Source organism: Diceros bicornis, chromosome 18 (assembly GCF_020826845.1).
Source record: "Diceros bicornis minor isolate mBicDic1 chromosome 18, mDicBic1.mat.cur, whole genome shotgun sequence".
NCBI classification, from domain to species: Eukaryota; Metazoa; Chordata; class Mammalia; order Perissodactyla; family Rhinocerotidae; genus Diceros; species Diceros bicornis.
The window spans coordinates 60840411-60864673 of NC_080757.1; the positions used below are offsets into that span (position 1 = coordinate 60840411).

Consider the following 24263-nt stretch of genomic DNA (forward strand, 5'->3'; position numbering starts at 1 on the left):
GTGCCCAGACCCAGGTCAGTTCCGGCTGATGAGTGAGGCTCAGTGAGCACGGGTGGGCTGGGGAGGCCCCAGGAGGAGGTAGGTGGGGGAACAGTGACTTGTGGACAAGGCGGTCGCCCACCCGCGACTGGCTGGCTCCATCTTCTGCCACTTAGATCCTGACTGAGCACAGGAGACCAGGGGACTTTAAGGTCAGCTGCTGGTCTTCCCCCGCTACCTCTCCTTCCTTCCTTCCCCTCTCTCTCTCCCTTCTCCCTCCCTTCTTTCTCCTTCCTTCCTTCCCCTCCCTCCCTCCTTCCTTGCCCTTCCTCCCTCCCTCCTTCCATCCTGCCCTCCTCCCTTCATCCCTCCCTCCTCTCTCTCCCCATGGCAGCCCCAGAGCCTTGCCTATTTGTCTGTTGACCTCACTTGTCTGCTGGGAGGCGCAGGTGGGCTGCTGGGTGCCCCACCTTGGGTGTTCGGTGGCCCCTGGTAGCAGTGGGTTGGGGATATGTGTCCTCTGCAGGCCTCTCAGACTTCAGGCCCTTCCGCTCCACCCGCCTGCCCACGCCAGAGCTTCAGATGGCCTCTGGGCCTTTGCACATCCCCTCTGCCTTGCAGACCCTCCACCCATCTTTCACATCTCATCCAGGTCCTTTCCCACAAGCCCCCTTGCCACTGGGGGCTGGTCACTCTTCTCTCCCGGTGCAACCCTCACGTCACTATCCCTGCACCGTGGTGGCCTTTGCATGTGTGCTAATGAGGACACTTTGCACTCAGCATGGCACAGGCCCAGATGCCTCCTCCCTGTCACTCTCCATAGGGCCCTGGTGGCCGGCAGGCAGTGGATTCAGGACCTGGGCATGGATGTGGATGTGGTGAGGGCAGGACTGGAGTTCCCACCTGCCTCCTGGCCTCAGCGGTGCCTTGCAGGAGGGTGACAGCAGATCCCTTTGTCCCTGGCCTGTGTGCAGGGCCTTCCTCCTCCTGCGCGGGATGGTGGGGGAGGACCGGACTCTGCAGTCCCCCAGTACATGCTGGATCTGCCCAGCAGGGCAGCTGCCCCATCCAGTTGGCCTGCCACACACCCCAGCCACCCTAGCCAGCAGGTCATTCGTGGGCAGTTTGCCTGAAACCAGTCCCCTTTTTGAGACTTTTTGCATCCCTTTGGGTCTCCTAAAAATAAACTTTTAATTTATTTTAAATTAATATTAAAATTAAATTGTAATGCATCTTTAGGCTAACTCTTGAAAAGCCCTTAATGTGTGTGAATACAGATAAAATTGAGAAAAATTGGAAAGGTACACATGAGGCCACTCCCAGCCTTCATAACCCATCGCAGATTTGATGATAAATACTTAGTAGAAGTCCAAAATTATTAAGTCTGAAGGGCCCTTGGGTGGGAGATGGGTCAACAGTTCTTAAAATGCCAGACAAAAGAGGAGAGGGACAGGATGCAGATACCCTGCACGGACCGCCACACTACTTGTCCGTGCAGTGGTCAAGGGCTGAATTGACCCTGGGCCTGGCTTGAAGGGGAAGCCGGAGTGTGGGGGCTGGGGCTGCATCTGTGTGTCTGTGTTTTCAGGGGGGAGTTCAGGAGGCTGTCTTCTGTCCGGTGTGGGGGTGAGGGGACCTTACACACAAACCTGGATTTCTAACTTTTCTGCAGAAGCAGAATGCTCCCTGAGTTGCTGACTCCTCTCTTGGTCCTCCCTTTGCCTTCCTTAAGGTTCCTTCTCTGCCCTTGGCTCCACCATAAATGCTTCACCCTCCCCGCCCCCCTACCCCGTTCCATTGTTTCTCTGTGTATTAGTTACCTATTGCTGCATAACAGATCATCCCAAACTTAGCACCTTCAAACAGCACAGTTTCTGTGGGTCGCGAATCTGGGTCAAGGTGTCAGCCAGGGTTGCAGGCATCTCAAGGCTCGGCTGCAGGGGGTGCCCCTTCCAAGCTCACCCGAGTGGCTGTCCCAGGCCTCAGGTCCCTGCCGCTGCTGGCTGGAGACAACGGTTCCTTCCTCAGGGGCCTCTCCATTGGACGGCGAGTGAGACAGCAGCCACAGTCTCTTTATAACCAAATCTAGGAAGGGATGTCCCCTCGCTTGCTTTCTGCTCATAGAGGCGAGTCTAGTCCTGCCCACACTCGGGGGAGGGGATTACATAAAGGCATGAAGACCAGGGGTCAGGCGTCATTGGGGGCCCACAGCACCTGCTGACCCCACTTGGGCAGGGTCCATCTGGACCCTCCTGAGGCTATAAGTGTACCTGTATGCCAACCACACCCAGATCTCCTCTGCAGCCAGGGCCCTCCCTGTCCTCCCGCTGCTGGCTGGCTGCAGGCCTCTGCAGGGTTGTCCCTTTCCTCCCCCCACACCCTCTGCCTCCTTGCATGTGGCCAGGCCAAGCCACTGGAAGACTCCTTCCCTCTCAGCCTCTGTCCCCTGATGTCCAGCTCAGTCCCCTTCTTCTCACTGGAGTCCTGTCATCACTTCCTCATCGGCGACTCCACTTAGCTTGTCCCCTCTGAAAGCTTGATCCCCGCTCAGTGGAGGGCCCCTAGACAAATGTGGCCCTGCCCTCCTGCTGGCTGGGCATTGCTGCCCATGGTGATGCATTGTCATCTTGCCACCTGTGGGATATCTGCTCCAAGATGTGCCACCAACAGGCCAGCGAGTTCACCCCAGAACAGCTGCGAGGCCAGTGTGGGCCACCGAGAGATCGGAGGGCCATTGTTGGAGGCCGGGGTGCCTGGGCGGCCTGTGGCTTCCTCGGATTCCAGGCTGGGCTGGGGTGAGGGTGGGGGCCCGCACATTGCAGGTGTTCAATAACTGTTTGTCTAATGAACGAGCCTGGTTAGAATTTCATTCTCTGGACAGAGCTCAAGGTTCCGTCTGTGGCTCCGGTAACAGGGACGTCTGTGCTGTCTGGTCTGGGCAGCACTTTCTCCCGCTGTTTCCGCTCCAGCTGCCTGTCCTAGTGAGGTCCACAGGCACCTGGGCTTACCTGGGCTCTCCCCCTGGACCGCCTGGAGCTGATGCAGGTCCAGGGCAGACCCTGAACAGCCCCACTGGGCCCTGGGTCCCCTTTGGAGTGGGAAGCTGGCCTTGGGCCTGACTGCTGGACCAGGTGGCCGGAGGGTTATGGTGCATCTTGCAGACTCTAGACGCTCTGAGGCTGTGTCTGGGGTGCCCTTTGGGGACCTTGTCCTCCTCCCTTCCTGTGGCAGCAGAGCCTTTTCTGCACATGACACCTGCTCAGAGCCCAAGGTGTGAATCGGGGCTAGGCAGTCAGTCCTCAGGCAAGAGAGAGTCTCCTATCACCCCCTGCCCCTGGGGCAGGTGGGGTCCAGGTGGCAGAGGCTCAGTGAGGCCACTTGCTTGCCCTGTGGTCACACGGAGAGTGACATGGGAGCACAGGCCTCCGGGCTGGAAGACCAGGGCTGATTCTCCGCCTGAGCTCCTGCCCTGGCCCCTGGCATACCCTGCAGGGGGCTGGTGGGGCAGAGAGCTGGGCACTGGGTCTTCTCTCTGTGGGAAGCTCCTGCTGGGCCTCCCTGAGCCGGGTCCCCCGCTGGCTCCCCTGGGCTGGCCATCACTCTGGCCCCAGGGCTGCTCCTCTGTCCAGGGGCCCCAAGATCACTGGGGTGAGGTTTCCCTGCCCCAGAAACTGCTCTCCTCGCCCGGCTCACCTTGCGAGTTCCCAGAAACACCGTAGTTTTACCTTGGAGGATTGAGATTTTCTTTGCACGTATACTCACCGTCTTTAGAGGTTAAAATATTTCATCTCTGTACTTGGAAGGGAGTAGGCTGGTTTATCAAAGCAGCACTGGTAGAAGAGCCTGCCAGGATTCAGAAAGCCCCGGCCGCACCCCACTTCCCTTCGTAGCACTGCCCCCAGGAGTGTACTGGGGGGCATCACCAGGCCTTTTTGTCCTGCCTGCCGTGAGGACTTAGAGTTGGGGGGCGAGGCCAGGTCTGCTGAGAGCCTCAGGAGCCAGAGATGGGGTGCCCAGGGGATCCATCAGAAATTCGAGGATTTCTGGGCTCTCTGGAGATCTCTGCCGGGAGAGGCCAGGTCCCAGTTCACTTGGTGTCCCCCGTCTGGTGCTAATGCGTTGGGAGTGCATCTGGGTGCCAGGCAGGCTGAGATACAGGCTCCCCCCGGGGTCCCCTTGGGGATTGGGTCTCGCTCGGGTGTGTCTTGGACGAGTCACACCCACTCTCTTGGGGGGACAGGTCAGGCCTCTGCAGGAGGGTAGGCTTGGCAGGCAGCCTCGGGGACCCTTTGCCCAGCTCCCCCTGCACGGTGAGGCAATCTTGCTGGGAAATAATCAGCATCTTACGTTAATTAGACCCCTGCATTTTCCCCATCTCCCTGGTCCCTGCTGTCATATCTCATGCCCATGAAGCATTCGCTGCCTTTTCTGAGCTCATCACAGTTTGTTTTCCTCTCCGCTTCAGGCTCTTCTGTGTGCATGTTTGTGCTGGGCTTCTCTCTGGCTCTCGGCCAGTCCAGTTGGTCTCCCCTCTAGAGGCCTTCCCACTGAGGCTGGGAGGTTGGTCCTGAGCCAGCCCCTTGCCAGGGGCCGGAGGGTGGCCGCGCACTGACTAGACCTGAAGCTGGACCAGCTCAGGGGAGTTGGAATCAGGTGTCCCTCCGGCCGCCCCACCGTGCCCGTGTCCCCTGCTCTCTGGGGCGCCCCGAGTCAGCCCACCTCTTCCTGTTTCCTTCCTGTCTCTCTTTCTCCTCCCATCTCCGTATTCCTCCATGGGGTTGAGTTCCTGGGACCCTGGCGCCAGACCACATGTGGCAAGGGATGGATGGGTGCTCAGCACCTTGGAGGCATGGCTGGATGTTGAATGAAGAGTCCTGAGGTGGTGGGAAGCTCTGAGGAGGGGACCTGCATTGTGAAGGGGGTCAGGGTGGGTTTCACAGAGGAGGCCAAGTGGGAACTGAGCCTTGAGAAATAAAGAATTGGGAAGAACCATGTGTTCTCCCAGAAGGAGCAGCACTGGAGTATAAATCCCAGTGTGGCTGGAGCAAACTTCACCTGAAGCAGTTACTGGGAAATAAGGACAGAAAGCTGGCACCAGCAGCAGGGACCCACGAAGCTTCTTGAGAAAAGGCGTGCAGCAGGCTGGGCCTTGCAGTGACCTGTGGAGGTCCCAGTGCCCCTCCCAGCCCCACTCCAGGATGCTACAGTCCCAGCCAGCCCATTCTGTGGGTCAGGCCCTTGGTCCCTGGTCCTTCTCAGGCATGAAGGAGCAGGAGCTGGCCTGAGTCCTCGCAGTGGCCAGGTGGAGCTCTCCTAGCTCAATGTAGCAGCTGACTCTGTAGCTAGAGGTAGTGACTACAGTGTGCACTGCTATCCCTGCCCACTGTCCTGGCCTCTCGGCTCCGCTGGAGCTCACTGGCACAGGCTAATGGCTTTCCCACCTGGGTGCAGGTGCGGGGTGCCTGTGTTGGCCTGTAGCCTTGTTAGGCATCGTTGGGACGAGTCTTCAGATCCCCCACACCCACCCAAGCCAGCCCAACCTCCAGGCCTCATGACTGGACCTGGGGCAGGATGTGGGGGTGTCATCTGGAGGACACTGCTGGCCCTTCCTCACCCTGGGCAGATGTGGTGCCTGAAACTGCCAGCCCCGGGCAGGGTAAGAGTCCTGCGTTTACTTATGATAGCAAAGGGGCTCATGAGCCCGGCTGGCAGCAAGAAGTCAGACTTAGTGCTGCTTTAGTCCAACTCCGAGTGCCTAGAAAACTGCCTCCACAGGGCTGGGGTGATGGGGCAGGGAGGCCTGGGCCAGGGGAGCTGCAGCACAGATGCCCTCTACTCCAGGGCCAGTGCCCAGGTAGGCGCACAACAGGGGTGGCCTCCACACAGGGATGAGGGGTGGCAGGAGAGGGGCTAACTGTACACTTTTGGTCTGGGGGCTGTGACTACCCACAGAACCATCATGGATGTTCCAGGGATGGTGGGAGGGAGGGAGGGATGGAGGAATGGATGGATAAACGGATCGATGGATGGAGGGAAGAATGGATAGATGGGTGGAGGGAGGAATAGATAGATGGAAGGATAAATGGTTGGGTGAAGGGATGGATGGAGGGATGGATGGATGGAGGGAAGGAGAGAGGGAGGGACGAAGGAATGGATGGATAAATGGATAGATGGATGGAGGGAAGGATGGATAGACGATGGATGGAGGAATAGATGGATAGGTGGATCAATGGATAGATGAAAGGATGGATGGATGGATGGAGGAATAGATGGATAGATGGATCAATGGATAGATGAAGGGATGGATGGAGGAATAGATGGATAGATGGATCAATGGATAGATGAAAGGACGGATGGATGGATGAAGGGATGAATGGATAGATAAATGGAGGGATGGATGGAGGGAAAGAAAGATGGAGGGAGGAATAGATAGATGGAAGGATAAATGGATGGATGAAGGGATGGATGGATGGATGGATGGATGGAAGAATAGATAGATGGATGGATAAATGGAGGCATGAATGGATGGAGGGAGGGACGAATAGATAGATGGATGGATAAGTGGATGGAGGGAGGAATAGATGGATGGATAAATGGACGGATGAAGGGATGGATGGAGGATGGAGGGGTAGATGGTTAAATGGAGGCATGGATGGATGGAGGGAGGGAGGAATAGATAGAATAAATGAATGGATGAAGGGATGGATGGATAAGCGGATGGAGAGATGGATAGATAGATGGAGGGAGGGATGCATGGATGGATAAATGGAGGCATGGATGGTTGGAGGGAGGGACAAATAGAAGGATGGATAAGTGGATGGAGGGAGGGATGGATGGATGGATGGATGGATAGATAAATGGAGGGATGGATGGAGGGAGGAATAGATAGATGGATGGATGGATGGGTGGATGGATGAAGGAATGGATGGATAAATGGAGGGAGGGATGGATAAATGGATGAATCTGCAAGATGGGGGAGGGCACAGGATGGTGGTGAGCCTGCCCCTAGGCTGCCCTCCTCTTCCCTTAATTTCTCCTGCTATGCTGGCCCTGGAGCCTCTGCCAGTGCAGCCAACAATGTCGCCCTCATGGGGCCGAGGTGGGATGAGGGTCCACCCTTGCTGGACGCTGGTCTGTGCCCAGTTGTGCAGGACGCTATGGCTGGGTCTACTGAGCAGATGGGGAAGAGCTGGCCAGCAGGGTGAACTCACCGCCTACGGGCATAGGGCCTTCCTGTGAACCCGGTTCCATGGGGGTCCATCCTGTGCTGGTGTAGCCAGAGCAGACCAAACCCTGTGAGAAGACCTGCCTGGCACAGAGGGACTCTACATCCCTGTCCAGGCTGCCCTCTTCCTCTCCCTGCCCACAGCTGAAACAGGGGCGTGTCCAGGGTTAGCTCAAGGGGCTGGGGGCCTGGGTCTGGAGATGGGGTGCAGCAGAGCAGGGTGGGCGCCTCTGACCCTGTGTAGATGGGCTCTACCTCTGAGGTGGCCAGTGGGGCTGGGGCGTATGCGTGCGTGTGTGCCTGCGTTCGTGTGTGTGTGCGTGCCCAAATGTCTAGAAAGGGTCTTCATCTCCTTGCAGGTGGCTTCTTTTAAGATGGTGGCCAGGGCAGTGCCTTCCTTTGGCCAAGGCTGCTCCTCCAGCTGGTGGGGTTAGAGGAGGTGGTGCTGATCTGGGCTGGTCCCCTCCCCACGCCCCCCCGCTCCGCAGGGAGGGTATGAGAGGGAGGGGAGACGAGGCCGGCAGAAGGTGTGAGGACAGGAGAGGGCAGAGAGGGAGGCAGCCCTCCCCCCGCCAGGGACCTCTGAGTCACTCAGCCCAGCGTCGTCATCGTAGTCATCGTCGTCGTCGTCGTCGTCATCGTCGTCGTCGTCATCCCCCTCCCCTTCCCCCAACAGCCAAAGGGCTAAATTTACCCTTTTAATAAGAAGCAGACTTATATCCGATTTTCCTTTTCTTTTATTAGTTCTGGGCTGTTGGTGGTTGAGCCCGTCCCCTGTCATCAGTGCCTCCCCGCTTGTGGGCTGGGTGGCTCAGCAACCACAGGGTTTTCCTATTATGGCTGAGACATGCTGCCTTTGGGCCAACCCGAGCTTCTAGAAGGTTCTCCTGTGCCGGCCAAGAGGAGTTTCCCGTGTGACGTGCTCATGTTTCTAGGCGGGCGCCCCTTACCCAGGGCTGCCCCCACATCCTGGGGCTGGGCTGGCCGGGAGGCTCACCCACGGCTTCCAATTCCTGCCCCCCATGCCGCCTGAACCCCCCACACCGCCATTCTGGTCCCTTCCCACCTCCTCCCTCTCTCCCTGTGCTGGTCTCAGCCTCTTCTTGGTGTCCAGCCCCCTTCATGGAGCTGTGAACAGCAGCCGGGGTCATTCCGTGGTGCCCCTGGGGCTGTGGTAGCAGAGGGGTGGCTTGAGGCAGGGCAGGCCCAGTGTCCGGTGAGACAGTGAGTAAGTGTGCTGGCCTGGCTGACGTTGGGGGCTGCCTGCTTGTGGCCAGAGGGGACTGCCCCAAATCTGGCAGTCTGGCCCTGCAGGGGGTCCCAGATCCGGAGAGGGCTTTGTGCCAGCCCTGAGCTGCTTCTCCACTGCAGAATCCATATGACTCTTGGAGCCATTCTCAGGGCCAGGTGGCTGGGGGCTGAGCAGCTGGGCTGGGGAGGGGGCTGACTCCTAGGCAGCAGGGTCGGGGGTCAGGGGTCTTAGAGCTGCAGTTTGGTGCAGCCTTGAGGCTCGAGTTCTCCTTGGACCATGAATCAGCCTGGGTGTGCCCCCACCCTCAGGAGGAGAAGGAGGTGGCCTGCTGCCCCCACCGAACCACCATGGGGTCAGACAGAACCACAGGCAAGGAGCCTTTTCCAGGGGCCAGGCCAGTGAGGGCACAGTTCACTGGAGGTCTCACCCTGGGAAGCAGCATCCTTGAGGGCCACCCAGCCTGTGTTGCCCCCTCATACACGTTCAGAGCCATGCTTGCACACCCATATCCAGAGTGCACACTCAGAGCTCATACCTCAGACATGCATGCACATCTGGAGCCCGCGTGTACAATCATAGCCACGTGCGCACACTCAGCCGTGCATGCACACCCAGGCACACCCCATGAGTGCCCACACACAGTCCTTCCGCTGCCTCTGTGCCCACATGTACACACGCGCGCGCGCACGCGCGCACACGCGCGCGCACACACACACACACACTTCATCATCTTATGCCTGGGCCACTGGTGGCTTCCAGCCCAGCAGGGAATGTCCCTGGGTGGTATCTGGGAGTTGAGCCTGCAAATTTGTGCGCATCCAGAGTGGGTCTCGTGGGTAGCAGTGTGGCGTGGCTTCTAAGGCCCCTGCTGCAGCTGCTTTGGGTTTCCTGGAGGGGGCAGTCCCAGAGCGGCCCCTCCCAGCAGGGTCAGATCTCTCTTCATCCCTGTCCCCTCACCCCCATCCTTCTCCTGGGAGGACAGACAGATGAACTGAGGCCTCTCCACCTCAATCCACGCAGGATACTGGGTCGACATTCTCCCTCCACCCTCCCTCCCTCTCCTGGAATGAGAGGCATGTGGGCCAGGTCCATGTGTTGGGCTGTTGGTCCTTCCTGCCTCCTCCTCCTCCTCTCTGCCCAGCTCCCTCTGGGGCCTGGCTCAGCGCAGGAGGGGCACTTTGACCCCACAGGCAGGCCACCTGTTGCTCCAGTGTCTCAGCCGCCCCTGGTGTCCTCGGGGAGACCCAGGGATGGCCCCAGGGGAGCCAGGTGTCCCCAGTTGCCCAGGCAGGCTCTGCAAGTGGCTGGGGGAAGTGTGGTGCTGAGAGAAGCAGGGAGCCTGAGCAGGTGTGAGCGGGAGGGTAGGAGCTGGCGCGGGCGGCGGGTGTAGCCGCCAGACCCAGAGCCAGGGAGCCCAGTGCCAGGAGCCCGTCAGCTGGGCTTCCGGAAGCGGCAGGAACGCCGAGAGCCTGGGAAGGGGCTTGCTTCTCAGGAGCAGCCGCCAGCCATCTCAATGAGGCTTTTTTTTTTTTTACAACCCATTTTCACAGTTTCCAGAAAAGGAGGATGCTGTCTCTGTGGCTCACTTAAGTCAAAACAAATGCTCGCTCTGCTGCAGCTCTGAGCTCCTGCTCATTCTCCCCGGTTCTCTGAGGCCCTTCCGTCCCATCTGTCCCTCTCCTCCTTCTGCCCCCTTTGCCCTCAGCCTGAGGTCACAGTGAAGAGCCTGTCTTCCCAGTGCCCCCAACCCAGGAGAGGCTGGTGGGCAGGTGGGGCTGAAGGAATGGACAGGCACAGAGGGCTCCTAGCTGTCCAGGCCCCCAGGCCGGCCTCAGGTGTGCTGGCTCCTCAAGCTCTGGGTGTGTGGCAGGGGACCACCAGCGTTGCTGCATCAGACCTGTGGGGGGGCCTCACCAGCCCCTGGCCTGGAGGCTCCCCTGGCAGCACCTGGGCTCCAGGGCAGGAGCATTGTTGGTACCCTCGGGGCTGCCCAGGATCTGCTAACCATTTCGGCCGCAGCAGGTGGGCCTGGAGAACAGGTTGGTGGAAGAAGGCCCCATTCCCCTCAGTTTTGCCTGGCTGTCTAGGGCCACCTCTGCCGTGGCCAGTGCAGCTTCCTACTACCTACTTGGTGCCAGCCAGTCCGCACTGCGGCCTGTGCGCAAAGGCTGGGCCCAGTGGTCACTTGAGGTTTTCAAGGTGTCAGGGCATTTCAGCCCAGCTCTGTCCAGCTGGGAGGGAAGTGGCTGCTGAAGCCAGGTCCAGGTACGTCCTGTCTCTCGGTCCAGGTTGTCTGGGGCTTGGGGCGTGGGGATGGACTGGCCTCCAGGGTTGGGTGCTGTGTCTAAGGAGCTGGGCCACCAGGGGGATGTCAACCAGCCATCCCGGGCATGCTGGCTTCCGGAGTGGTTTTCTCAGCCAGCCCGGCGCCCGGGCCAGGCCTCCGTGGTGTACTAGGCAGAGCTGAGGTGGCGCTGGAGCTGGGGCTGGAGCCCTGTGTCTGGGGCTGCAAACCCTGGCTTGGGCCAGTTGGGCAGTGGGGGCAGCCGGCGGGGGGCTGACGCACAGTACAGAATGGCCTGCCTCGGAACCCAGGGGAGTGGCCACCTTGACCATGCACACTGGAGGGGACAGGGCAGCCTTGGAGTGGATGGGCCTCATTCAAACCCCAAGCTGGGCACTTGGAACCATGGGGCCCAAACTAACAATGCCCCATTCTTTTATCAGCCCCATGGTGGGCCTGGCATCTGGGATCGTGGTGAGGCAAATTAGTATGAGGTTTTGTAAAGCCTCTGGTTCAAGAGGTGCTGGTGCAGACAGTGCCAGAATGGGGGCTCCCAGCCTGGGGGATTCAAGCTGAGAGCCCCTCTGACCCTCCCTGCTACTCAGAGCTCCCACAGTCCCCTCCCAGGCGGGTGACCGCAGCACTCTGTGGGCAAGGACCTTGCCAGGAGGAAAGAAGCCTCCAGCCCAGTTCCCAGCCAGACTTGGCTGCGCAGCTCCAGCCCTGGCCAGGGCCCAGGCCGCCTCTGCTCAGGCTCTGTCTGGGCCTGGCTACTGGTTGGCGGGTGGGGGCTGGGGAGGTGGCAGCCAAGTCTGCCCACACCTCTGCTGGCCAGGCACAGTGGCATCGCCAAGCTCCTCAGAGGTGGAGGTGACAACGGGGGCATGGATGCTCTGTCCAGGTGTTGGGAGCTGGCTGAGGTCGGGAGGCTCTGGGAACCAGCAGTCCCCTCCCCACACCCACCACGGCAGTGCCTGCCTGGCAAGGCCTGCAGGACCTTTGGCTGCTTCCAAACTTCTAGCCCAGGACAGTGGGGGAGAGATTGAACCCTTCAGAGCAAGAATCATGGAGTCTCACACACGGGGCCCAGGCCAGGGGGTGTATCAGTGTGTTGGCTTTGTGCCTGCCCAGCACCTGTGCCCTCAGGGCTGGCCTGCTGGTCAGGGAGCCTCAAGTGAGAGCCCCTGGTAGGACATGCTGCCGTGGGCTAGGGTTTTGGGAGGGAGAGGCCTCCTAGGTCTTCACATGGTCTCCCACGGTGCCCTCATGGTGGAGGACATCCATGCGTGGCATTGGGGTGCAGTGAAGGACTCTCGTGGCTCTGTCTCAGGGTGAGTGCCCGGAAGGTGGTCTGTGGAACGCTTGTGGCTGTGCTCTCACGGCAGTGGGTCACGATGACCTCTAGTTCATTCCTTTTCCTTATCCCTTGAGCATTTTATAATGAAGGTATAAAGACATAATATTTGCATGACAAGGCTCTTCTGTTTTCAATGTGAAAGGAAAAAGGAGTGGAGAAGACCCCCAGCTGGACCGTCCAGCCTGAGTCTGGACACTGGGGGCCCACAAACCGCACAAGGCTGGGAGAGGCAGAGCAGCAGGGGCAGCTGGGTTAGCTCAGGTGGCCAGGGGCGGCCCTGAGGGCTAGGAGCAAAGGGGGGCCCTGGGGATCCTAGGACTGAGGTGGGGGGCGGGGGCTCGGCTGGAACCCTGTCCCACCCCTCTCATTTCTCACACTCTGGATCAAGGGTCCCTTCTTTATGAACTCAGAGAAACCAGCTATAAGGAAGCACTCCAAGAGAATCCCCCAAGTCAGGAGACAGGCAGGTGTGGAGCCAAGTGGGCCCCAGGCTTGGGGTCTCTGGCCACAGCAGGAAGCACAGCCTGTCATTGGTGAGTCCACTGCCCTGTGAAGCCAGAACCAGGGCACCCCCCAAAGCCCCAGTGCAGTGGGACCCCCTTCTGGGATGGTGTCAGAACAGGGTACTCCCAAGACCAGGATCAGTCTCAAGTGGGTGGGGGGCGGGCATGATGGCCTGATGGCCCAAGCCTCCCCACCCCAGATTCCAGCTGAGGGGTCCAGTTGGTTCAGATACCCTGCCAGGCCTCAGGCCTGCTCCCCACCTGCCCAGCCCCAGGTGGGTGGCCCTCAGGGGCATGGGTGGTGGTCTTCAGAAGTTGCCTGCTGCCCCTGCAAGGGCGCCCTGGGCGTGGGAGACCCCATGAGGGAGCCACCTCCAAGCCTCGGTTTCCCTGATCTGAGGACCAGAAGGCCCTATGGGGCAGGAGCTGTGTTTCCTGCCCGGCCTGGGGCCTGGCCCACCGCCCCCGCCTGCTGTAGTGTGGGAGAGCTCAAGGTGCGGGGTTCTCAGGCCAAGCTCCTAGAGAAGTCCTTTATCCAGACCCAACTTTTGGACTTGATTGCTTCCCACTGTCCCTGGGAGGAGCAGAGTGGGAGGGACTTCCCTGGGAGGGTGTGGGGGCGGGAAGGCCTGGGGGACTTGGGGTGGGCCTGGGTGAGGCAGGAAGAGGCCTCACTCATCCCACAGGCATGCCCCCCCCAGGGTCCCTGGAGCCCAGCAGAGGCTGCCCTCCCTCTCCCGCCCTGCTCCTCCCTCCCACCCGCCTGGCCCCAGGAGGCCAACGCTTCCCTTCCCAGCCCAGAGTCCCCTCCCCTGGCTGGACTTGCCTGTGGTCTGGCCGTGGCCCATGGCAATCCCAGCCCTGTGGTCCGGGAAGTCCCTGGCTCCTGGGCACCTTCGCCCCCTGCCCCTGGGTCCTCTCAGGGTCTCCCTGCAGTCTGACACCCATCGCAGAAGTCAGCTCGCACCCTAGACCCCTGCTGGTGCTCACAGGCCCTTCCTCTGTGGCCCATGCCCAGGAGAGGCCCCCGTTGTCCACATGTCCCATTCACACACAAGGGGAGGGGAGCTGCCAGGGTTACAGCCAGCCGGGGCAGCCCCTCCCTCTCCCCAGCTCTGGGCCTTGCCGCCTCTCTGCTGAGTCACGCATGTCTGGGAAGCTCCCAGGGCCGGGCCAGGCCAGGCTGCATGAGACATCACAAATTCACAAATTCCCCCTGCCTGCGGGGCAGGGAAACAGCTGCCCTGACTCACCTTGGGCCGGTCCTGCAGCCTCCCGGGGCCCCCAGAACCCCTGCAAACCCTACCAGGCCCCTACACTCAGTCTGATGGGGCGGCGAGCCCCCAGTTCCCTGCTTCTCACCCCTGGGATGGTCCCAAGCCAGGGTCGCTGCCCATGGAACTGGGGTGACAAGGTGCCAGGGCGTCCTGCCATGGTAGGGGCGAGCAGTGCAGCCCCAGACTACCCACCAGGCACCTGGGGCTGCTCTGCGCAGAGCGCTCTGTGTACCCTATGTCCTTCCTGTGCAAGCCACTGGTCGCCATGGAAACCAGGGAGGCTCACTGGGGCTGGCCTTGGCCACTGGACTTGGGCAGAAAGAGGACACAGTGGCGGAGGGTACAGGTGGGCTGGTGGGCATGGAGAGCTGGGGTGGACAGGCTGCACAGGCTGGCTGCCTGGGAAAAGGCCCCGTGTCCAGGGACTTATATGGCTGTCTGCGTCTCCACGCCAGCCGGTCAGGGCCTGACCCTGAGACACCCTGGGGGGATTTAAAAGCAGATCCATGTGCTTCATCCTCAGGCTCTTCCCATCCTTCTTTCTTCCTCTGCCTCAGTTTCTCCTCTTGCTCACCTGGGACAGGGCCCCCAGTCTGATGAATCAGTTAATTGGACCAGGGGAGAAGGTTGAAGACCCCTGGGGGGAAAGGCCAGCACCCCTAGTGCCACCCAGGGGGTGGGCAGAGACTGCTGGGCCCACAGGGCTGGGCAGGGCCCTTGGCGAGGCCCTGCTGAGCCTGGACCTTTCTGGGAGGTGTGGGCAAAGCACTCTGTCAGGTCTACCCATGGCTAAGAGGCCGTGGAGCTGCCCACCGCCTTGGCCTGCGGGAGTTGAGGGCTCTGCCTGCAAGGGGAAGGCCCGCCCACAGGGCAGTTTGCTCGCCATGGGCCCTGAGTATTTATTTGGCACAGAAACTGGCCCCTGGTTGATGAGGTGGGAATGGGTCCCATTCTTGGGGGTTTTGCAGTAACAGGAGGACGTCAGGGCCTCTGGACCCTGAGTGTGACTGTCAGGGCTCGAGTGGATAGCTTCTCCCGCCTGGGCTTCTTGGTATTTGAAGATGAAGTGGGGCCCGAGAGTCACTCCTGAGAAGGGCTCCTTGGGGGGATGCTGCCCTGACTCACTCTTGCCCCCTGTGTCCACAGCCAGCAGCCGCCTGATGGGGAGCTCTCCGGCCTCCTCTTTCATGGGCAGTTTTCTCACCGGCAGCCTGGGCTCAGCGGCCTCCACGCACCCCAGTGGCCCCACCCCGTCCCCTTCAGAGCAGGCCTACCGCAGCTCCCACCCTGCCACCTCCCAGATCTGGTTCTCCCACTCCCACGAAGGTAAGTCAGGGGTCTGGGCTCCCAGCAGCACCTGCAGCTGGAGGGACTCACTGTGGTGCCCAGGGCCAGTGGCGAGGGGAAGGGCTCCCCCGTGGTGGCCAGCCAGAGCCAGCTGGCGACCCTGCCAAGCACGCTGGTGAGGGGCTGCCTCCCAGCAGAGGAAGCCTCCATGGGGGAGGTGGTAATTGGTTGGAAAGAGTGGGCAGGCCCCGCCAGGCAGTGGTCCTGGCCAGATGTGCACCACAGATGGGCAGAGAGGGAGAGAAGGAGGTGGAGCCAGGAGTGCTCTGGGGGCTGAGGAAATGTGGAGCACAGCTGGGCCGGCCTGGCCGGGCTGCGCCCACCTCCCCGACTCGGCAAGACATGGGCTCCAGATGTGCCAGCTGGGAGGGAGGGGCGGCAAGGAAGGAGCTGTCAACATACTCAGCTGCCACCCTGGGGCCTGGCCTAGAACAGAGTCCCTCCCAGGCCCAGCCTCCCTGTGGGACACAGCCCTGTGCACACAGTAGGTGCCCCGTGAAAATGCATCGCTCTCGGGCCAGGTGGCTGGCAAGAGGGCCCCTGGAGTCCTTTTAGGTCTCTGAGGCTCCCCTCAGGTTTCCCGGGGCTGCGCACCCTCCACCAAGCTCCTGCTGTCTGCTCTGGCACTGTGACGTGGGCGGTGACCCTGGGCCCTGACGTCCCCGGCCCATAGTTGCTGGTCCATTCAGCCGTCTGATCCCCTGAGGCGTGGGAAGGGTTAAGCCCAGCGGCGGCTGGCACGCGGAGAGGTAATTGCAGTTGGCAGCGGGCACAGAGGGCTCTCCGCTCCTGGCACTGGCACTGCCGTAACTCAATGACTGCTGAGCGGCGGGCGTTGTGTTTGCAGAGCACGCAGACCCACACACTGCGCCCGCCACCGCCCATGTTCCAGGCAGGGAGATTAGCGCCCGGCGTTGCTGGAGAGCGAGAGAAACCTCTCTTTGTGCAATAAGAAAGGGGCTGTTTTCCAAACAGGACAGGTGACAAGTGAGGGACAGTTGTTAAAATAATCTGGGCTTTAAGCGCTGTGCGGAGCGCACATGTTGGGCAGGTGATAAGGAGCAGCTCTCTTGCCCGGCGGAGGGGAGGCCGGATCAGCCCTGAGGACCCAGGTGGGCAGAGCAGGGTCCCTGGCCCAGACCCACCTCCACTTCCCGCCCTTGCACTCTTAGCAGCCTCCCCGAGGGGCGAGCCGGTGCAGATGAGGCCAGACCCCAGTTCGGGACTTCCCAGGCTGGCCGTGGGTGGGCCCCACGTGCTCCTGGCACCCCTGCCCTTCCAGCCTTTCTGCGTTCTGTGTCTGTCGGGCAAACTCTCGGCCCTGGCAGGAGCATCTGGCTCCCAGGGTGTCTGCGAGAGGGAGGAGGGTGGCCGAGCATGGGGGGAGCAGGCAGGGGGAGGCCTGCAGCCGTCGTGTGGGACAGCCTCAACCGAAATAACGGCTGCTGCTCCACCCTGGCCCAGCCACAGGTGCACGGGCATACCCGGCCTGGCTGACTTGGTTTCCCCTCCTTGCAACGGCAGCCCCTGGTCGGCCCCAGGAGTGGCAGCAGCCCTGTATCAGGAGACACGTATCCCCCTTCCCCTCTCTCCCACACTTGGGGACCTCACCAGCAAGGAGGGCCGTTTGTGGGCAGCGCCACCTGCCTTGGGGCCTAGGGAGAAGTTGCCCCTGTCCCTCTGGGGGCTGCTGGGAGGGTGGGGTGGGAGGCGGCCTGCAGACAGTGCCCTCAACGGCCTCCAGCCACTCACTTCCCCTGAGCCAACGGCTGCCTTGGCGGAGTCACCCCACCGCCCTCAGCCCGTCCTGCAAGAGTCCACCTGTCTGGGTGGGAGGCCAGTGTGGGGGTGGCACTCTGGCCTGCGCTGGCCCCCTACCTGCCCTTGCCCCATCCTGCGTCCTGGAGAGGCAGCTCCTTCAAGGCAGGGCTGGCCTGAGCAGGAAGAGGGGTCCTTGCTGAGCCTCACTGAGGAGGTTCCTCCCTCTGAAGCCAGCCTGAGGGCTAGTGGGCATCTGTCTGTCCACCCCAGCTCCGAAACACCACTGATGCCTCCTTGGGCTGGCCGTGCCCACAGTCTAGTGGGGGAGGGCACGTGTGTCGAGACGATGGGCTTGGTGGGCAAGCGCAGGTGGACACAGAACAAGGAGAAGCCAGATGTGGCCTCTGAGCCACCCACCCAGGCTCTGGAAGACAGGGTGGGTGGGGAGCAGGGCATACCCAGGGCTGAAGACAGGTGTTGGGGAGGCAGCCGTCCTTGAAGAGAGAGCACCCCACAACCTGCCAGGTCCCACCTGAGCGCAGCTAGTGTGTGTCTAGCAACCACATGTACCTTCCAGGCCCGTGCCTCAGTTTACGCCCTTGCCGTCTCCGGTTCTCTGCCTTCAGCTGAGCTGCCCCACCTCGGGATCCCCTTCCTGTGGGGCTTCCCTTGCCCTCCGCCCTCTGCCCGTCTGCCTGCTGCAGCCTCGCTCCCCGATAGGCCACGTGGTGCAGCTGCCTCGCTGTGAGCTCTTGGTCTGTGAGCTCCAAGAGCGTAAAGGCCAGTGGCGGGCGGGGCTGGAGCAAGTGGCAGCGCTTGCTGGCTGGCTGCCCTGGCAGCGTGCCTGGCTGCTAGTTTGACTGGGTGCCAGCTGGCTCCCCGCGTGCCGGGGCCTGTTTCTCTGCCGTGTGTGTTCGGGGGGGAGGAGGGGGAGGCGGACGGGGGGCACGCGACACGGCCGGAGGGCGGGGGCCGACAGGCACGGTGGGCTGCCTGGGCGGGCTCTTCAGAGGTCTGGCTCTCACCCTCGTCCTGCCTCCTTCCACCGCCTCCAGGATGGGCAGGGAGGCAGGTGCCCTGAAATCAAACTCTCCGGCCTGTGGCTGGCCAGGGCTGGGCCCTTGGCTGGGGTCTTATCCTAACGGTAAGCAGGCCAGGACCAGCAGCAAGTGTGGGCTGGGTGGAGGGATGGGCCAGGAACCCCCCACTCCAGGCAGGGCTCCCCACCTCTCCATTGGTGAACCCAGCCCACCATCTGGGGGGCAGCCCCCAGAGCATGGGCTGGGGCTTCCTGCTTCCCTGGTGGAGCAGCTGGGGGTGCAAGGCAGGCCCCCCGGAGCTGGAGGAGCCGCCCAGAAACATCTGGCCTAGGGCAGAGATTGTCTGTCCAGCCCCCGATCCTCCTGGCCCCCCAGGCTTGCCCAAGTGAGGGGTCCTGCCGGAGGCTGGACGTTCCCCTCTGGGGCTTAGAGTGAGAGTGGGTGGTGGAACTGGCCCAGGGCAGGGGTAAGCCGGTGTCCAGCAAGCCTGCCCTGGGTGGGTCAAGCGGGGGCAGGGGCGCGGCACAGCTGGTCCTGTTGTCAGTGAGCCTGGCCCCCTCTCTCCCCACCTCACCCCCAGCTGCCTGGCTTGGACCACCCACAGGGCGGATGAAAGGGGCTTCTGTTCCTGGGGGCTCAGCTGGGGAGGGGTGAGGGCCGGAGCTGCTGTACTCCACAGCCTAGGCTACTCGTGGTCTCTTGTGCCACCTGGAGGGGAGCCTGAGGCGGCAGTGGGCACACCTGCCGGCCCTGGCCCTTGGCCTGGCTGGCCTGTTCGTCAGAGCCACACCCACCCTAGTGGCCACTTCTCCATCCAGAGCTGGGCAGGCCTCCAGTGGAAGCAGGGGCCACACCGAAGAGCTATCGGTGTTCACGGCCCCCCAGCTTCCCTGCGTCCCACCAGCTGCCCCTCTGTCCCCCTTTGTCCCCTCAGAGACCTCAGGGCTCACTGGGGTTTCTGGGAGTGAGTGGGAGCCGGGAGCATGTCTGTGTGTGAGACGGAGGTCCCACCCGGAGCCTACCACCTCCGTGTGACCTCAGAGACCTCCTGGCTCCTGCAGCTCCATCTTCCAGAACTGTCTGGAGGAGCCCTCCACCCTGCCCCTCTCTGAGGCAGGTCCTGCCCTGGACCCAGTCTCTTTCCCCAAGACCCTGTCAAGCTCCTCCCCCCATCTCCTGGCTTCAGTTTCCTCAGTGGCTAAAATGACCTCTGAATCTGCCCCCATAGGACCACTGACGATCACTCCCCAGTGCCCTCCCCCCAGCCCAGTGCAGATGCTCCCATGTCTATGTGGCACCCTTCGCCCTGCCTACCTGTCCCCCACCCAAGCCCAGGGGAGGATAGTGTAGGGGAGGGGCCCAAGCTCCCCGGATCCCTACATGGAGATCAGGGCTGCCCTACCAGACAGGCCCCCTCTGGCCAGCTTCACCGGAGCCAGGGGGAGGCCCGTCCTGCCTGGACCTCTGACTCCCTCCAGAGCATTCTCAGGGCTTTGTGTAGCCAGCCCTCCCCGCTCCGTCCCTGTGTCCTCGGTCCCTGGCTGCATCCCGCCTTGGCCGTCTCCCCATCAGGTCCCCCCTCCAGTGGCCCCTCCTGCCATTGGGCCCTGAGCCTCATGTTCTGGCGGGTTTCCTTTGTGGCCTGAGCCCAGCTCACCACGATTTTCCTCATGTGCCTCCTTACTTGTCCTGTCAGCTGCTGAGGGCGGGGATCCTGCTCTGATCACTGTGGGCGCCAGCACCCGGCAGAGGGCACTCTACTGGTCCCGCCTGTCCTGTCCTGGTTTGGATAAAGGGGCCTGGTTCCTGCAGCCACAGGTGGCCCTGAGGCAGGGGTCCCAGGACCAATCCCTGGCTCTAGGTCAGGCCGATAGCCTTCAGGATGATGACGTTTACTTTTCCTGGCAGTACCAGGATATGTGGGTGGTGTTCACCCGTTTCACAGGTGAGGAAACTGAGCCTCAAGAAGGTGTGTGACGGGATTTGAATCTAGGGTCCAGCTGGAAGGCTCACCTCTCCTCTCCCCTCCTCTTGGCTGCTCTGGTACCGGTGTCTCTGCCCTCTGAACCAGGTCTCCCTCTGCCTACCCTGTATTGGGAGTGGGCAACCCCTTCCCCAGCTCCCACTGGTCCCAGTGCCGGGGACTCAGCTGGGCTCTTGATGTGGAGGCAGCTCTGGGACCCAGGGCCAAGAAGCCCACAGCCATAGCAGGTGAGGACTGATGGACAAGGACCCAGGCCCCTGCCTCTTGTACGGGGCATCTTTACAGCCTGAGAGCTGCGTTAGCCTCAAGTCCACAGCACCTGGCTGGGAGGCTGGGAGAGCCACAGCACCTCTGAGCCTCAGTTTCCCCTTCTGCACCCCACATTTAGCAGAACAGCCATTCAGATCCACATGTCCTCACATGTTCCCTGTAGCAGCTGTCCACTGCTGAGCTGGGGGCCTTGGTGCCTTCCTGGGCTAACATTTGCAGCAGGGACATGTGTGTGGACAGCCTGGGTCTGACTGGGCGGGGGAAGAGACCTGCTGTCGCTGCCCGGGCAGGTGCACTTGTCCACTGCACGTCTGCTGGGGGCTGGCTCCGGGCGCTGTGTCCCCAAGCATCCTGGACCCCTAGACACGATGATCTATGAGTGTCCAGGACACCCCCAGGGGGCTTGGAGCCCACTGGAGGCCAGGACAAGGAAGCCAGTGGCAGGAGGTCTGGGTGGGGCAGGGCAGGGTGGCAGTCGGAGCTCTTGTAGGGTGTCAGCAGAGGCTTTGCTTGCTCCAAGCTCTGAGATTCTATTGTCTTCGCCAGCTTGAGGCCTGTAGTGAGCCTGGGGCCCCAGCCCTCCCTGGCCCTCAGGCCCCAACTCCCTCCAGGGCCTCCTCCGAACTCTGCGTTTCTGCTCTGTGCAGCCTGAGCCTTGCCCCTCCCTGCAGAGCACGTGCTGGGAGCCTGGGGCTGTCCACGGCCGCGTGGGTCCTGGGCGAGCTGCCCGCTACTTCTGTTCCAGAGGTGCCTGCGGGAGCCTGGCACCTTCCCCGGCTCTCACCCGCTCCTCTCAGCCTAAAAACAGACGGAGGCTGCCAGGCCCCGCACCTGGGTGGCTGGAGGTCAGCGTGTGTGCGCGGGGCCCCTGTACCAGGCCCCCACAGGCAAGCGTGGTGGGCCGACTTTGACAGGATGGAATGAAACAGGAATCAGTATGGGCTCACACTCTCCCCCGACCCCCAACCCCACCTCCGGAAGGCCAAGGCACACGGACACCCTGAGAGGCTGAGCTGCCAAAACCCACTCCAGTCCCGAGAAGGGTCTTACTCGGCTCCTCCCAACAAAGCCCAGATTGGTCGATCCTGGGAGCCATACTTGGAACACACAGCCTGGACGCCCAGGGGTTCTGAGCGCCGAGTGTGAGAGGCCTATGGATGGGTGTAGGGGTGTTTGGTGGGAAGCAGGGGGGGCATGGGGAGGGAGCTGTTGCAAGCTTACTCCTTCAGATGCTAGAGCAGGGATGGCAAATATCCTGCCAACTCTCTCCCAATGCCCCTCCTGGACCCAGGGCAGACATTATTGGTTGACTGCAGCACAGCACTTTTCATGCTGCGTGTGGATACAGCCTCAGAATCCTTCTTAACCGAGCACTCTGAGTCTTGCTATCATTTAGTAGACTTGTGCACCACAGTTGAAACCCCTTGACACCCTGAGTGAAAGGAGTGTCACATGGGAGAGAGCTAGCACCCAGTTAGTGTTGGGTGTTGGGCCAAGGCCCCCACCCTGGCATGTGTGGCAGAATCCTAAATGATAGGAGTGTGCCGGGGCCCAAGGAGCAGGGCCTGTTTGCCCAGACCTGGTGTCTCTGCAGGCATTGTTGTGGGTGGGGTAAGGGTGGGATTCATCAGGGCTGGCAGGAGAAGGGCAGGGGTTAGGGAGGTCTGCTGGGGCTCCATCTAGAGGGGCTTTCCCCGCTGCTGAGCCCTGGAGGATGGCCTGACCCAGAGGAGGTGGGGCCGCTGACTGTCAGAAGTTTCCGACACAGGCTCCTCAGAGCCTGCCGGTGTGGCTGTAGAGGTGCGGATCCCTGCCCCAGTGGTCAGGGGACTCAGCCAGGTTATGTTGCAGGGAGCTGCCCTCAGGACCTGATGTCGGGACCCTGCTGGCAGCCCCCAGCCGCAGCTTGAGGCTTGACGGTGGGGAGAACTTTCTAGCAATTTGAGCCTCAGGATCAGTGTGGGTGTCACCCTCCAGGGAGGTGACACTGGCTGTCTGTCAAGGTGGCGCAGGGGGCAGGGGCATCCATTGCCGAAGACCTTGCCCTTGTGGGTATGGGGGCAGCAGGCAGGGAGCTGGGGCAGGACCCTGGGGGTGGTTAGAGCCCTGTGCATCACGCCGCTAGAAGAGTTTCCTAAACCTGCTGTGTCTGTGCTGAGCTCTGTGGGCCTGGGGGTGGGGGGTTCCCTGGTGCCCCTGCAGTGGGGAGTTTCCTGACTCCTAGGGAATCCTAGTTCTCTGGTTGGCTGACCACACCCCTCCCAGGCCTGGCAAGAGTACTTCTAGTGTCCAGCCTCCCGAGAGACCCAAGAGCAGCCCCAGTCTTCCCTCTGGAGGCTGGTCCCTGGAAGGGGTGCTGTCGCCGCCTCCCCAGCTTGGTGAGAGGGAAAGTTCTGGGTTCGGCTTGGGGCAGGTGGCGTCTCGGGCACCTTGGGCTGCTGGGAAGGTGCTGCAACGAAACCCAGGAGAGGTAAGGTGCTGGACAGGGCGGGGTGGGGCTGAGATGACCCTGCCGAGAGAGGAGGGCCGGAGCCACCCTCCTTCCTCTCCGGCTAAGAGGTTTGCGGCAGGCCTTGGGTCCTCCTGGGCACCCACCCCTTCTTTGGGGGGGCAGGAGGAGACCCCCACCCCATGGCCCCCCACCCCTTCACCCATTTCCCCTGTAAAGTGCCCCTGCCCGTTTTCCCACTCTCTCTGTCTTTCAGACCCTGCCCTCTAGGTATTCCCCCCCGGGGTGGGCTGCCTGCTGACCCCTCTCTTCCTGCCCACACTGCACACTTCCCACCAGCACCCCTGACCTTCCTGGATGTGGCAAGCAAAGGCCCAGGGGATGCCAGGAGGGGCTGGGGTGTGGTCACTTTGCCTCGAGGCAGCCGGGGGACTTGGTATACACTGCCCCTGCCCAGCCCACAATGGCTTCCATTTCATTGCACCCCATCGGGTGCTGATGGCGTGGACCCTCTGTCCCCCATTGTCAGTTATGTCATGGGATTCGGTTGGGTCTCCTGGCAGCTCAAAGCAGTGGGGGCAGGATGGGGGGCATCCTCAGTAAGACTCTGCCAAGGCCCAGGGCCCCTCCCCGGGGCTCCAAGGGCAGTGGGACCCAGGAACAGCAGGTCTGGGGCTTGGCCCCTCACCGTGGGCAGTTGCTTTAGACAGGTTTGCCACTTGTCCATTAGGGTGAGCACAGTAGCCCTGACCCCAAGGAGTGTGAGGGTGTGGGAGGGGAGATCCTAGACCACGCCATCCCCTGCAGGAGTGCGGGGTTGAGAAACTCTGGCCCTGGGTTCCACAGTGTCCAGCCCCCGCCCTGCCGCCCAGCCACCTCAGTGTGTCTGTAGCCGGCCCTGCTCTTGTGTCCTATGCCCGCCGCCCTGTGCCCTCCCTGCTCCCCGAGCCCTCCCCCGAAATGCCCCCCACACTCTTCTCTGCTGCAGCTCCTTCAAGGACCCAGTGTTGCCCGAGCTAGCGCAGCCCTGGCTTCTGGCTTCTGGCTTCTGGTCTCAGAACAGCTGCTCTGATTCATAAAATCATTTTTTATTTTCTTTTTCAATTCAGAGAGTATGGTCCTATCTATGGAGGCAAAGAAAGGGGCCTTTCTGTGGCTGGGAGGACTGGTCCCCTTCCTCTTTCTGCGCCCCCATCCACACCCGTCTGGGCCTCTTTCCCCACACTCGCCCAGCTTCCCCACCCAGCCCGCTGGCCCACACCCCCTCCGTTTCTTCTTCCCTCTCCCCCATCTGCCCCCACCTTCGTCCCCCAGCCTTAGTTCCCCTTCTGGGGTCTCAGAGGGTGGAGCCTCGGGCAGGCTGAAGGCGGGCTGGAGGCAGGGACCTGGGGCCCCTGGTAGATTTCTGCCCCCACTCCGTGGACAGCCACCAGCTGGGGCTCAGAAGTGGAGGGACCTATCGCCCTCACACTGCCCCCAAAGGGCACTGGACAGGAAGGAGCCCACCACTCAGCTGCCTGAACGCCTGCTCCCCG

At 61.7% G+C, this 24263-nt stretch overlaps 1 protein-coding gene across 4 annotated transcripts in view; it reads left to right on the top strand.

Moving 5' to 3' along the window:
• Positions 1-24263, top strand: part of BAHCC1 (BAH domain and coiled-coil containing 1) — a 69143-nt gene that overhangs the window by 15458 nt on the left and 29422 nt on the right. For all 4 annotated transcript variants that reach the window (XM_058561857.1, XM_058561855.1, XM_058561854.1 and 1 more), the window contains one exon: positions 15024-15203. In XM_058561857.1, coding sequence (XP_058417840.1) covers positions 15024-15203 — 180 coding nt within the window. The remainder of the gene's footprint in view (positions 1-15023; positions 15204-24263) is intronic.